Source organism: Lithobates pipiens, unplaced genomic scaffold (assembly GCF_037356315.1).
Source record: "Lithobates pipiens isolate NorthernLeopardFrog02 unplaced genomic scaffold, aLitPip1_a1.2 Scaffold_13, whole genome shotgun sequence".
Classification (NCBI taxonomy): Eukaryota; Metazoa; Chordata; class Amphibia; order Anura; family Ranidae; genus Lithobates; species Lithobates pipiens.
This window is the reverse complement of record NW_027507718.1, coordinates 387,007,475-387,022,400: the sequence shown is the minus strand read 5'-3', so window position 1 is coordinate 387,022,400 and position 14,926 is coordinate 387,007,475. Positions and strand designations below refer to the sequence as shown.

Genomic DNA, 14,926 nt, shown 5'->3' with positions numbered 1-14,926 from the left:
TTTTTTGCCTCAAGCGATTGAATAATGACAAAAAAAAAATTTTTTTTTTTTTTTTACACAAAGTTGTCACTAAATGATATATTGCTCACACATGCTATGGGCGTATGTGAAATGACACCCCAAAATAAATTCTGCTGCTTCTCCTGAGTACAGGGATACCACATATGTGGGACTTTTTGGGAGCCTAGCCGCGTACGGGGCCCCGAAAACCAAGCACCGCCTTCAGGCTTTCTAAGGGCGTAAATTTTTGAGTTCACTTCTCACTACCTATTACAGTTTTGAAGGCCATAAAATGCCAAGATGGCACAAAACCCCCACAAATGACCCCATTTTAGAAAGTAGACACCCCAAGCTATTTGCTGAGAGGCATGTTGAGTTCATGGAATATTTTATATTTTGCCACAAGTTGCGGGAAAATTACAAACTTTATTTTTTTTTTTTTTTTTTTTAACAAAGTTGTCACTAAATGATATATTGCTCATGCATGCCATGGGCATATGTGAAATGACACCCCAAAATAAATTCTGCTGCTTCTCCTGAGTACGGGGATACCACATATGTGGGACTTTTTGGGAGCCTAGCCGCGTACGGGGCCCCGAAAACCAAGCACCGCCTTCAGGCTTTCTAAGGGCGTTACAGTTTTGAAGGCCATAAAATGCCAAGATGGCACAAACCCCCCCCAAATGACCCCATTTTGGAAAGTAGACACCCCTAAATTTAGGGGTACACTAGTGCGACTAGGTAATAAATGGCGGGTGCCCTGAAACTATAAAAAAATAACTAACCAACCAGCGTCACCTGTAACAGTTATATGGTGATCACTGGTGAAAGGGTTAACTAGGGGGCTTTATGCGGTAGTATATGGGGGTCCCTGGCGCTATAAAAAGCTGCAGCGAACCTAAATACCTACCTGCCTAACTAGCGTCACCTGTGACACTAATACAGCGATCAGAAAAACGATCGCTTATTAGGCTGGGTTCACACTGGAGCGATGCGGGAACGCCACGAATGCGCGGCGGGTTCCCGCATCGCATGCCTCCCGGCGGCAGTTCACACTGCCCTATGCGAACTGCTGGGAGTGTCAGTGAAATGTTACTGACACCCCCAGATCAGTTCGCATATCGCAGTGCGATCTGCAAACTCTGATCGCATGGTGTGAACACCCATGCGATCCGATTCTGCTGCGGGCCAAAAAAAGGGTCCCGTGCGAATTTGCGGCGGGTGCGGCGAATGGCTGAACTCGAATCGCACAGAGATCGGATGTGATTTGCACTGCAGTGCGGTGCGAATCACATTCGTTCTCATAAACCGCTGCAATGTGAACCCAGCCTTAGTGACACTGGCGACGGGGGGTGATCACGGGGTTAAACCTTTATTGGGGGGGTTAGGGGGTACATTAGAACTAAAGGGGGCTAACCCTAACTGCCCTAACAGTTATTACAGTCACAAATGACACCAATGCAAAGAAAAAAAAAAAAAAAAAAAAATGACATTGGTGTCACTGTGACTGGGGGGGTGATCGGGGGGTAAAGGGGGGGTGTGAGTGTGCCTGGCATGTTCTACTGTGTGTGTAGAGTGTTGGTGCAACTCACCGATCCGCTCTCCTCCGTGTCGGAACGAAAAATACCGACACAGAGGAGAGAATACATCACTTCCTCTCCTGTGTTTACATTACAGGAGAGGAAGTGATGTCACCGGGGATTTCTATTCGTCGGGAGCGATCGCGAGGGGGTGGCCATGAATGAATGGCCGCCCCCTCGTCCCGGATCGCTCCCGGACGAAAACCGACCACCGCAGGCACCGGGCGGGGGCCCGATCGGGCCCCCGACCCGCGGGAGGCAAGGGACGTACATGTATGTCCTTATGCCTGCCCGTGCCATTCTACCGACGTACATCGGCGTGCGGCGGTCGGCAACTGGTTAAAGCTATGCGGTGCCTTATCGCAAAAAAAGCTTTGTCAGGAAGGGAGTAAATCCTTCCGGGGCTGAAGTGGTTAAATAAACCTTCACATCAAAACAACCCCCTCCACTTCCATGATTAAAAACAAATGTTTTTTCGTTTGTTTTTTTTCTTGTTTTGTGTACAACCTGCTTCCCAGATAGCAAGGATAATTTCCCACAAATTTGTGGCAGTGTTGAATTATTATATAAGTCTGTTAACTTGCTGCAGATTTTCACTGGCAAGTTGTACACTTGCAGAGCACTTGAAGCACAACTTCTAGTTGACGTTTTTCCAATTTGTAGCAAATTTGCGTGGCAAGTCTCTAGCAAGAGCAAAGTAGCAGTGGTGAGTCTACAGCAAGAGAATTCAGCCACAGTGAGATGGGATGATTATTGCAAAACATACCTGAACCAGAACTTGCAGATTTCAGAATGTTTGCAAAGAAAGTTGAGCTGGAGTCATGCAATGTGGAATTGCTGAAATTATGCAAGGAACTTGTGTTAGCTTAGCAAGTCATTTTCATACTTGCAACTCAATTGCTTGCTATCTGGGTTCTTGCCTAGGTGAGAATGACATGGCAGTTTAATTATTATAAGTGACAAGTGTATTAAACCTGCTTTCACAGTCAGCCTTATAAATATCATCAGATTTGTCAAAAGAATGTGGAATTAGTATTTTGAAAATATTCTGTTTTACAGGGCCAACCACAGAAACAATATGTCTTAATTCTATAAAGCGTGAGACTGTAAAGAGAAAACATGTCAACAAAGAAGAACAAGTCAAGAAATAAGAGCTCGACGTAAGTTCCCTCAAATCTTGGGGAAGCTAATGTACAGTATATGGGATGTGTTCATCTTCCTGATTCTAGACAGCCTGGTGATTGAAGCTGTATTGTGCTCTGTAGATGTCAAAGAATTATCGGGGTGATTTTAAGGGGTGAGTTATGTACAAAACTGCATAAATCTCACCCAGAACTAGGAGTCAGCACTTTCCAACCTGCATATGATAATGTAGGTAGCTGAACGGTACATATTAAAGTAACTGTTCGTTTCAAACAGGCTTTATTTTACCGGTTATGCCTGGATGTGCACATTTTTCAATTAGATTTTTTTTTTATATATATATATATATATATATATATATATATATATATATATATAATTTGATCAGATATATATATTTTTGATCAGATCAGCAGGTATTTTATGGTAATTTTTTAAGGTTAAAGAAAAATTGAGAGAAGTTGGGGGTGTTATGACGATGTACTGTGCTTGGTATAATGTAACAGATATTTCCTTATATGATCATTTACATTACTGGATAATCAAAGAAAACCTTAACAGAATAGATTGGAAAGTAATTGATTTGCATGAGTTTTTAGATCGGTGTCAAACAAAACAAAAACCGGAAAAACGAATTGTATCATTGAAAATGATGGCAAATGTGTTAAGAAAAAGTTAAAATGGAATAAAAAATATTCAAATAATCTAAAGAGATGTGTATATGAAGCAGCAAGCAGGGGACTGGTTACACCGACAACAGGACCATTCCTGGAAACTTGTATACATTGATTGATATGACTGTTGCTCAGCCTTAATATATTTTTTGTATATTATCCTTCTACATCTAATAAATAATATTAAAATGCATTAAGGCCTGTTTACATCTTGTAAAACAATGCATGTGCCTTGAGAAGCAAGTGTGTGTGTGTGTGGGGGGGGGGGGGGGTTTCTTCCCATAATATTTTTATTAGAAAGAGAGGTTTTCTTTTTGTACTAACACAATACCAAAGCGGGACCCCTTTAAGGTACTGAAACAAGGATGAGAGTCCTCAAGAAAATCAATGGACCGTCATTGGCCTCTTAACTACTTCGCGCCGGGAGGACATCCTGGGACGTCCTTGACTTTCCGGGGGTATATCTGAATGATGCCTGAGGTTACAGACATCATTCAGATATCGGCATTTTCAGCCGGCGATTCCCTGCACCATAAGAACGATCATAGCGGCTATTCCGCCGCTTGATCGTTCTTGAGGCGGGAAGGGACGTCCCGCCGCCCTTCGGTGCTTCTACCGACTCACTGCTTCCATCAGTGAGTCGGACACAGGATCCGCCGGCCCCCGGATAATGATCATAGAGATTTCCGGCGGACCAGATGGTTGCCGGAATCTCTATGATCACTCGGAGGCCGGGCGCGATGTTATGACGTCACGCCCGGCCTCTGCATTCAAATAACGGCGCCGACTTGGGTGGGTAAGGCGTGAAAGTTGTTTTTGTTTTTGTTTTGATTTTAGGCTTCCCAGCCTAGAGGGGTGATAGGGGGTCTTATTGACCCCATATCTCACTGTAAATCGGTCCGATCATGCCATATTCCCATTACAAGGGATGTTTACATTCCTTGTAATAGGAATAAAAGTAATCACATTTTTTATTTATTTTTTTAAAGTGTCAAACTAAAAAAATAAAAGTAAAATTGCCAATAAAAAAAAATTAAATAAATTTAAAGCGCCCCTGTCCCCGTGAGCTCGTACGCAGAAGCGAACGAATACATAAGTCCCACCCACATATGAAAACGGTGTGCAAACCACACATGTGAGGTATCACCTCTATAACGCAAAACATGTAACCAGTAAAAATTTTTAAAGCGTCGCCTATGGGGATTTTTAAATACCAAAGTTTGGTGCCATTCCACGAGCGCGTGCAATTTTGAAGCGTGACATGTTTGGTATCTCTTTACTCGGCAGCTCTTCATCTTTCAAATTATGCAAAAACATTGGGCTAACTTTACTGATTATTTTTATTTTTTTTAAAGCATGAAACTGTTTTTTTCTGAAAAAAACGTGTTCGAAAAATTGCTGCGCAAATACCGTGCAAGATCAAAAGTTGCAACAACCGCCGTTGTATTCTCTAGGGTCTTTGCTAAAATAACATATATAATGTTTGGGGGTTCTATGTAATTTTCTAGCAAAAAAAATTATGAATTTTACATGTAGGAGAAATGTCAGAATTGGCCTGGGTGCGAAGTGGTTAAGATAAACCATAAATGTCGGGTCCATGGTGTGAACAAGTTGTTACAAAACAAAAGCCAAAATGGCTAAACAAAAGTAAAAGCAAGAGCAAAAACAGAAACCATGTTGGTAACATAAAATTAATAAATGATTCAAGGCTGAGACGCTTATCTTTTTCGACAGTCCCTTTTCCTGGCTTCCTCTTTTATTTAGCGGTTCTTTCATCTGATTCCTTGTCACTTTTGCAGGAAGTGTGGATTTTGCTTCTTTGCTCTTCATCTAGCGAACACTGGCTTTTCTTTTTCCTTTCCAACATCTCCAGATGTTTTTCCTTTTTCCTCTTTCCTCCTACTCCTTGCAAATAACAACATGTTTATCACAGTCTTGCCAATATGCATCCTCGAGCCCACTGACTTTTTGCATCAGCTACAGCCTTTGCCTCCGCCTTTCTGGGACAAGCAGCAGCAGACTTGGTGTTTTCCCCCTGAAACCTTTTTGGGCTTTCCTTTTAATTAATCTCAGAATAACACATACAAAGCCCCGATGTCAGCAAGAACACTGCACATGTTTGATCAGTAAGCTACAGTGCAGGCGTCAGCTGGCAGGAGGAGAACATTTAAATAATGCCACCCTGCTCGAGTGCTGCCCACCGTATACCGCAGACTTTGCAGGTAGTTGCCTCCAGCTATGTAACTGTTTTAAATTTAAGACCATCATTTATACCCAAAATGGTTGTACAGGACAAATGTTCAAAAAATTGTTGGTGACATATTTTAGTTTCTGTCTCTCTGTCACCAACATAACCACCTTTTTTGTATATATGTTCTGTACGTTATAAATCACATCAGTTATCAAGTACAGAACCAATGCATAAAAAGTGAATATACAGTCTTCATCAAATCTGTATTTACTCTGCATGTAACTTCTGTATCTATCTGAAAATGTGCTCAAATGAACAGGGGGAAGAAGGTTAAGAAGCGGAGAAGCACGGCTTTTAAGCTGGCATCAAGAACAGTGGAACTGAGGCGCAGGGATCAGAGGTTAAAGACAGTTTCCAGGTAACAAGCATGGGTGGAAATCTCACTTGGAAGGTTCTCTGTGTTTACTTTTGACACATGCACTCTGTGCTTTACTTGCTCCTGATCCCTGCCCTCTGCACCTTACTTCTGACCTCTGCACTCTTGAACCATTGAGGAGTACGATTTATAGAAATTGGTTGCCAAAGGATATGCAAGTTATAAAAAAAAAAAGTTGTCAACTGTACTCTAGTTGAAGGTATTTGGTAAAAGTGTCCCTCCAAAAGACTGTAGATTTATCTGATTTTATATTTTAGAATTGAAAAACGAATGTATTGTATTGCAAGATCACTGACTAAATACCATTGTGTAATGAAAATGATACAAAGTACACATGCTGTTTATTTTCAGTAAAAATGTATTGTAACAGGAAAAGGATGTGAACCACTGATGGTCCATAGTGTTCCAGGAGTCACATCTCAACCACCTGTTACAGCCAATGGGTGCCCAGTACCTGCCTGAATGCTTTCTATGTTTAACCTCTTCTCTACCACACTACAGCTACATTGCTGGGAGTGATCGCACTTGCTGCGCACCCCTGTGGCGTGTATCGGCAGTGATTTGCTGTGTCTTTCATGCACAGCTGACCGCAGATTGAGGTAAAGAGCCAATAACAGCGGCTCTTTACCATGTGACCAGCTGTGTCCAGTCACAGCTGATCACAATGTAAACAGGATTTTCCTGGTTATCGGCAATTCTCTCATGCTGACAGTGTGTGAGGAGGGGAGAGCTGATGAGCAGCAATCTACACTTATAATCGGGGCACTGATCACCAGTGCTGCCTGTCATTGTCCATCTGTTCCGCCTATCGGTTCCATCTCATTAGTGTCCATTATTGTTGCCTATCAGTGCAGCCTCATTAGCGCACATCAGTGAAGGAGAAAAATTACTTTCTTACAAAATGTTATAACCGAAAATAAGAAAACCCTTTAAAAAAACAAAAAAACTTCTGCCTTTTTTTATTTTATTTGCTTTAGTAAAAAAAAAATCAAAAAACCAAGTGGTGATTAAATACCACCAAAAGAAAGCTCTCTGTCTCAAAAAAAAATTGGGTACTGGTATTAAATGCAGTGTTTAACCCTATTAACCCTGTTTAATCCCTGCAGCTATTTTTGACATTTGGTGTTTACAAGTTAAAATCCATATTTTTTGCTAGAAAATTACTTGGAACCCCCAACATTATATATATTTTTTTAGCAGAGACTCTAGAGAATAAAACGGTTGTTGCAATATTTTATGTCACACGGTATTTGCGCAGCGGTGTTTTTTTAAACGCAACTTTTTGGGAAAAGGGACACTTTCATGAATTAAAAAAAAATGAAATTTTTGTATAATGTGAAAGATAATGTTACGCCGAGTAAATGGATACCAAACATGTCACCCTGTATAATTGCATGCACTCGTGGCAAGACGACAAACTACGGTACCTAAAAAGCTCAATAGGCGACGCTTAAATTTTTTTTTCGGTTACCAGGTTAGAGTTAGAGGAGGTCTAGTGCTAAAATTATTGCTCTCGCTCTGACTATCGTGGCGATACCTCACGTGTGATTTGAACACCATTTACATATGCGGGCGCGACTTCCCTATGCGTTTTCTTTGCTTGCGTGAGCTTGCGGCTTCATTCCAGTCCCTCCCTAGCCGCCAGAGGCATCTGATTGTGCGTTGGTGCTCCCGATTGAACGTGAGCCCTGGTAAGAGTGGTGGGACATCCCCTCCCGCTCCTCCGGCATAACGGCCGAGCGACTTTTAGCCGCATCGGTTGTTATGGCTGGAAAGCCAATCGCCCGCTCTAAAATTCAGTACTGGGATGATGCCTGCAGGTGTGGGCATCCTCCGGTATAACCCCCGGAAGCCGAGTACGCACAACTGGGTACGCTCGGCGGCAAGGTGTTAATTTCGTCAACGAAAATGTTTTTTGACGAAAACTATGATGAAAATCAAGGCAAACAATGTGAGGCAGGGACGTTTACATTTGTGAACTAACTTCCAGTCTTTCACGGAGCTCAGCCTGCTTCCGCTATTCACTCCCAGCAAGCAAGCGCATTCGACTGCCAGAGAGCAGCACTGTGCATTACAAGCCAGCCAGAGTCCTGACAAGACTGAGTCTGTCCCAATCCCGACTCGCGAGACGACCGCGCTCACAGGCGCCCAGAATAGACAGATCAGAGCAGATTGTACAGTAACAGTTATGCAGTACATTACAATTACAGCAGGCCTCCCCCCAGGTCAGTCTGGAGCACTGTGTGTGCATTACAGGCCTCCTCTGATCACTAAGTGGGGCAATGTGTTTTTTCTTACGCCATGGCTTACTTTTCTGCCTTCTTAGGCAATTCCTGAATATTCTCTTCAGCCACATCAACAAGGGTTTTCACAGACAGCAGAACTGACAAAAAAACAAGCAACTGCTGCAAGCCCTGGTGAGAACAATTAATCAGTTACTTGGATCTAAGAATGAAGCAAAATGCTGGTTTACATTCTTTCATTTTCTGTGCAATTATGCAAGGTCTTGGTAGTGTTCTGTTTAAAGTCTGCAAGGTGGCTGAGTAGAGAGTAGACCAAAGAAGGCAGGGGCATGGTGTCACGCTGGAGGCTTTTAGTATGTTCCGCTCCGCAAAAGGCAGTAGTAGGTCATGCAATGATGTGAGGGTTTTTTTTTTTTTTTATTTTTTTTTTTTTTTTTTTTCCATTTAACTAGGGAGCAAGCTGTGTGATTTGGCAGACCAACTTTTTTTAGTTTGAGGAGTCTTTTTCAATCATGCTGAATGTACTAGTAGTATTACTTGACCAGCATGTGGGGCAGTCATTTAAAAGAGGCCACAATGCTCCAATATCCAAGTGTCCGGTCCAATATGTTATGGGAATAGTTTTACACAAAATACAAATGCAGTGGAAAAATAACAAAGATACACATGTAGAGCAGACAGCCCCAAGCTCCTTTATTTCATATCCATTTGATAATTGACTAGTGCCATCATGTAAAATGTAAAAGAGAGGCTCAGTGCAGATCATTAATTTTGGACGCCCCTTTCTGCCACGGGGGAATCTTCCTCGCTAGAGCTGGGTGGTTCTGCTGCTGTAGTTTGTTTTTAAATGCTGCCACCATACTACTCCTATTGTCGGTTATAAATGCTTAGGATCTTCCTCTATTGTATGTCCCACTCGTGGAAGCATTTGTCCACACAGTGATTTAATTGATAGTGCAGTGTGAAACAGAAACGTTACTTTGCGCTTATAGCAAGGAATGAAGCTGTGACTCAAAAAAAAAGCAATATTTTTGTAACAAAGCTTGGTTTTACAGAGTAAAGATGTTTATATAACGGCTAAATCTGTGTAGTTTGTTCAAACCATAAATAACAGATTTTTTTTTTTTTTCTCTGGCAGTGTATGAAATTCTAAAGAAATGCTAAATGAAGCATTATTTAACTAAACATATTCTAAACTTACTGCCGAACAAACAATTAACACTGGTTGCATAACCGCGTGATTGTCATTCAAAGTGTGAGAGCGTGGAAAGCTGAAAATTTGCCTGGGCAGGAAGTGGGTAAAAGTGCCCAGTAGGCAAGTGGTTAACCTTCCTTACTCCTCCCCCTTCTTCTTTTTTTTTTTTTTTTTTTTTTTAAAGCTTTCGGTGCTCATTTATGAAAAGCAAGCAAAGGTATGTTGCTCATGGCAATCAATCAAAAGCTGATTGGTTTCTTTGGGGCAGCATCCTCTTATGTCAAATTTATTATTTTAACCCTTGTGTATGTGTAACAGTAAATGTTTCTTTAAAAGTTTAGGAACCTCAGATATAGGCAGCACAATAGCCCACATACTAAATAACAGATAACAATGGTCTTGTACTCTGATGTAGTTGTGATTATTTTTTATTTTATTTTTTCATTCACATCTGTTGTGTTTGTTTAGAAAAACAAGCTTATTTAGAGAAAATGTGGAGGCCAGAGAGCTACCAAGAAAGGTAAGTTGTTCTTTTATAATCATTGTTTTTTACTATTTATTGTGTGATAAAGATTTGAAAGTAAAACTATGGGCGAAAATATATCATGCAGCACAATTTTATATTTAATATATTTTTGTAGAATGAAGCAAGGCATTGCAATATATGTATACATGACCTCAATCCTATATGTTTGAATTATTAACAACATGAACATAACACTACATCACATCTCAGGACAATGTCTTGTAAAACAGGACTTTTGCTATTAGCATTAAATGATCGCATCCAATTTGCTTTTACTTTTGTGTAGATATGTGAAGCATTGACAGGGTTGTTCAGAAAACAATTAACATTTTCTTGCTTCATGACAAGCTTTTATAGAGAGGTGTGTGTGTGTGTGTGTGTGTGTGTGTGTATAGATATAGATATATATATAGAGAGAGAGATAGTGTTGGGTAGTCCTCCCCTAAATAGATGGAATAGCATCTTTAATTCCTGCTAAAGCAGGGTAAAATATGTAATAATTAAAAAAGAGTCCTGCGCAAATAATGCCACAAAAAATAAATAATGTATAAAACTGTGAAGAAAACAAGAGTCAATGTAAATATTTCAAAAATAAACACACCAATAGTGTAAGTGTGTAGTGAAAAAGCACTGGAGAAAGAACAGGACCAAATGTTCCAAAAGATCAGGCTCCCAGAACTCTCACCTCAGAGATGGAATAATAAGGCAAAAGAAAGTAATTCCAATGGACTTCTCCTTCACTTCTCTGTGCACAATCATCAAATGGTATAAACTTCTACCACTAGAGGGCCGATTCAATCTCTTATGAGTAATGCTGCAGCATATGTATCCTCGTGGTATGAAACTTAAAGAAAACACAGAGGGGAAGGGGGAAGGGAGAGAAAAAGGGGACTCCAATAGTGTAGTGGTTTCCAAAACTGAACAAATTTATTTAAGAGAAAGCAAATGGACTCTCGCATTTAAAAAGAAAATATCAAACAGAAAGAGATCTGGCGTGTACAGCCAGTCTTACGCTCGTTCCGGTATTCCTACGGCCACTCCCTACGCGTTACGTCACCACGTGACTTCTTCATGGGGATCTATGTCTTCATGGGGATCTAGGGTAAAATATGTCATGTCATAATCTTACAAGTTGGAAATTGAGTAGAGGTGAGTGGAAAAAGGGAAAAAAAATAAATGAAAGGCGCAGAGCAGGGACATGCTATAAGGTAAAGGCATAAGGGGGATTGGATTGGATTGTAGAAAGAAAGGAATAATATAAAAAAAAAAAAAAAAAAAAAGGGAGGGGAGATGCAATGTCAGCAACCAGTTCATTCTATTTGCAAGCCTGCCTGTAGCAAAAATAGAAACATAGTCAGAGTAACTAAAGGCAATCCAATAAAACTACTTGATCTGAGTGAACCACTGAGACAGCGTTGGAGGCACTTGCCTGCACCATAGCATTAGTATACAAGCCTTAGCTGCGTTAACCAAATTGCACATCGATGAGGTTTTTTATTTATTTTTTATTTATTTTTTTTATATTTGTTTTGGTATGTCCTTATGATGCGGTAAGAAGGATGGCGGGGGGAGAAGTAAAGAACTGCCCTTGCAACACCAGCAGACTGATGGCATGTATAGGGAGATATAGTGTAGGAATTTGGGAACCCTGTATCATCTTGTCAGGAAGTACTGAGAGAGGTGACATGCTTTTCTGGGCTTGTGTGAAAGTTCTCTGTAATTCCTCTGCCCATTTATGGATGGAAGACAAAGGTTGTATTGAGCCTTCCTCTGTAAGCATTGCATATAATGAAGACAATGTGGGGTTTATTTACTAAAACTGTAGAGTACAACATCTGTTGTAGCTGTGCGTGGTAGCCAATCAGCTTCTAACTTCAGCTTGTTCAATTAAGCTTTAACAAAACCTGGAAGCTAATTGGTTTATATGCAGAGCTGCACCAGATTTTGCACTCTTCAGTTTTTTATCAACCCCGTATGTCTGAGTCCAAGAGCATAGTAATTCACATTGTGTCAATGGATAAGTAGAAATCTTTGGCAATGTAGACCAAAAATTGTGAAATTGTCGCATTCCCCAGAAACCCAGAGAGGAGTATAATGGGATCTGCTGCTTGTCAGATACTGAGGATTAAGGATTAGGTCAGTCGTGTTCGCAAACTGCATGTGCAGAGCACACCAGGAAGTCAGCTCAGGGGAGCGCTACCGTATATACTCGAGTATAAGCCGAGATTTTCAGCCTCTTTTTTGAGGCTGAAAGTGCCCCCCTCGGCTTATACTCGAGTCACCGCTGTCTGACTGCCCGAACAGCGTGTCGAGCAGACAGACAGCGGCCATTCTACCTTTCAAAAGCCGCGCCTCCGGCTCCGCCTCCGCCTGTGATAGGCGGAACACTCAATTTCCCAGCAGTCAGTGTTCCGCCTATCACGGACATCGGCTCATCCTCGTACTACGGACGAGGATGAGACGATGTCTGTGATAGGCGGAACACAGACTGCTGGGAAATTGAGTGTTCCGCCTATCACAGGCGGAGGCGGGAGGCGCGGCTTTTGAACAGGGGAATGGCCGCCAGGGCGCCGGCGAAGAGCGGCGATCCTGGCATGGGACGACACGGAGGCTCGGGACGGGACGACACGGAGGCTTGGGACACAGGTAGGCTGGACACACAAGGCTGCACGGACACACACACACACACACACACACACACACACACACACACACACACACACACACACGGAGGGATGGATGGATGGACACACACACACACACACAGGGATGGATGGATGGATGGACACACACACACACACACACACACACAGGGATGGATGGATGGATGGACACACACACACACACACACACACACACACACACGGATGGATGGATGGATGGACACACACACACACACACAGGGATGGATGGATGGATGGACACACACACACAGGGATGGATGGATGGACACACACACACAGGGATGGATGGATGGATGGACGCACACACACAGGGATGGATGGACGGACACACAGGGATGGACGGACACACAGGGATGGACGGACACACACAGGGATGGACAGGCATATCTCACCCTCGGCTTATACACGAGTCAATAGGTTTCCCAGTTTTTTGGGGGTAAATTGGGGGCCTCGGCTTATACTCGGGTCGGCCTATACTCGAGTATATACGGTAATTGCAGGCAGTGAGACATTTCCTGATCTCTACAGCTGCGCATCAGGAAAATGTCTCACTGCTTGTGATAAGCGCTCCACAGTGCCAACTTCCTGGCAGGCTCTGCACGTGCAGTTTGCGAACACGCCTGAGCTCATCCTTACAAAGGATCAAAAAAAGGTTTGCAGAATGCATCATTCTGGTTTCACCCATCAGTTTCAGTGCGTGGAAACCTGGGTTTGTAAGCCCTGGTTGAAGTAAAGGAATTTCTACTGTGGGGTACAACGGAGATGTAGCTGGGGATATTCAGCACAATTTTACAGTAAGTGCCTTTGTACTTGCACTTTTCTCTTATGTCCCACAAATACCTGTTAATCCTGCTAGTGAATTATACCTAATGTGACTTCCTCTGCTTGGGTGGGGGATAAAGAAGTATTTGAATCAAGAAAGGTAAATGAGCTTGTGCATTACATAATTAACTGGATTTGGTACTTTTTAAGGCTGTCATGTTGCAGCCTTTAGTTGTGCTTGAATGGTGTTTATTTGTTGAGTGGTGTACAATTTAGCAAACAAGGGCAAAATTCACGGATATTGCTACATACTGTAAATGTTTTAATGAGATTATAGTAGTCAAGGAAAAAATGTCTAAAATACAAAACCCCTTTAAAATTGGAGTCGTTTTTTATGCCATAAACCAGAGATGGACTAACGACAGCCCATGTAGTCCATAAATCTATAAAGTACAGACACCCCACATGTTGAGTATGTAAATAAAATATTCTTAGATCATGGGGACTGGTGATCTTTACTGTACAGTCTACATACACAACACAGCCTTTAGAATCTGACCAGTGCTGCATCCTACTTCTCACATGCTTCACAGTCCGTTTTTTTTTTTTTCAGTGGATCCGCAAGTGAGGCCATCCTCTGAGAATCTGCATGATACACGCGACTGCTTAGATTTTTTAAAAAAGGGCACTTTGGTGCTCAAAAACTGCACACTTAAACACAAGGGACAAATGGTCACCAAGGGTAGAGGGACTCTGAAGAACAAGTGCACTTTCCTTTTAAGTGATGGTCAGCAAGGCCATTTAGATTTTTATTCAACACTCCAGAATAGAGCTGATTGATGTTTTAGTATGAACATATGCTTTCAATACAGTTGTGTTATGTCCCAGCAATAGCAGACTGTGGTGGGGCATCGTCTTGTTGAAACCACATTATGTCGGTCTGGCAAAGGAATGTCATGGAGGAACAAGAAAGTTAAATTGCAAAGAGGAACCGCCCCCCGTATGTTACTGTCACATGCATACATGAGAACGAGTTCAATGTGATCTTCTGTGGGCGTTTTGAAACCATCTTCGATCTGAAATCAAAAAGAAAACGCCCAAAATAAAAATCCAATAGAGTACTTATTCATTACGTGGCCAAGCTATGAATAGAAGTGGGTAACTTTTTTGTAAATAGAAATCTGAGGGATAAGAAGGTTTTATGTTGGGTTGGCTACATGCTGGTCTGACACGGAGCTTCCTCTGGAGTACAGAACTTGGCTTCCCATAATTAACTGTTTTTATCCTGTAAATGCTACAAAAAAACGGTCCACTTTCTCATTTATTCACTTTATGTTAAGGGAAAAGAGAGGGACGGCAAGAAAAGGAAGTCTGTTCAGTTAACACAAACCGATTTGGATTCCTTCACCATTTTGAAGCAGGCAGGGGAAGCTCTGCAGGACGATATTTCAGAAGAATCTTTTAGTAAGTAAACAAATGGACAATTCATGGG

General features: G+C 41.9%; 1 protein-coding gene across 4 annotated transcripts in view; it reads left to right on the top strand.

Annotated features, from left to right (window-relative positions):
* The window catches only part of CENPU (centromere protein U), a 114,763-nt gene that overhangs the window by 8,588 nt on the left and 91,249 nt on the right, over nucleotides 1–14,926 (top strand). For 2 of the 4 annotated variants that reach the window (XM_077477302.1, XM_077477303.1), the window contains exons 2-5: nucleotides 2,640–2,740; nucleotides 5,908–6,006; nucleotides 9,931–9,982; nucleotides 14,775–14,898. In XM_077477302.1, the coding sequence (XP_077333428.1) occupies nucleotides 2,700–2,740; nucleotides 5,908–6,006; nucleotides 9,931–9,982; nucleotides 14,775–14,898 (316 nt within the window). In that variant the 5' untranslated portion in view covers nucleotides 2,640–2,699. The remainder of the gene's footprint in view (nucleotides 1–2,639; nucleotides 2,741–5,907; nucleotides 6,007–9,930; nucleotides 9,983–14,774; nucleotides 14,899–14,926) is intronic. The other 2 variants (XM_077477304.1, XM_077477305.1) reach the window with 1 other exon arrangement.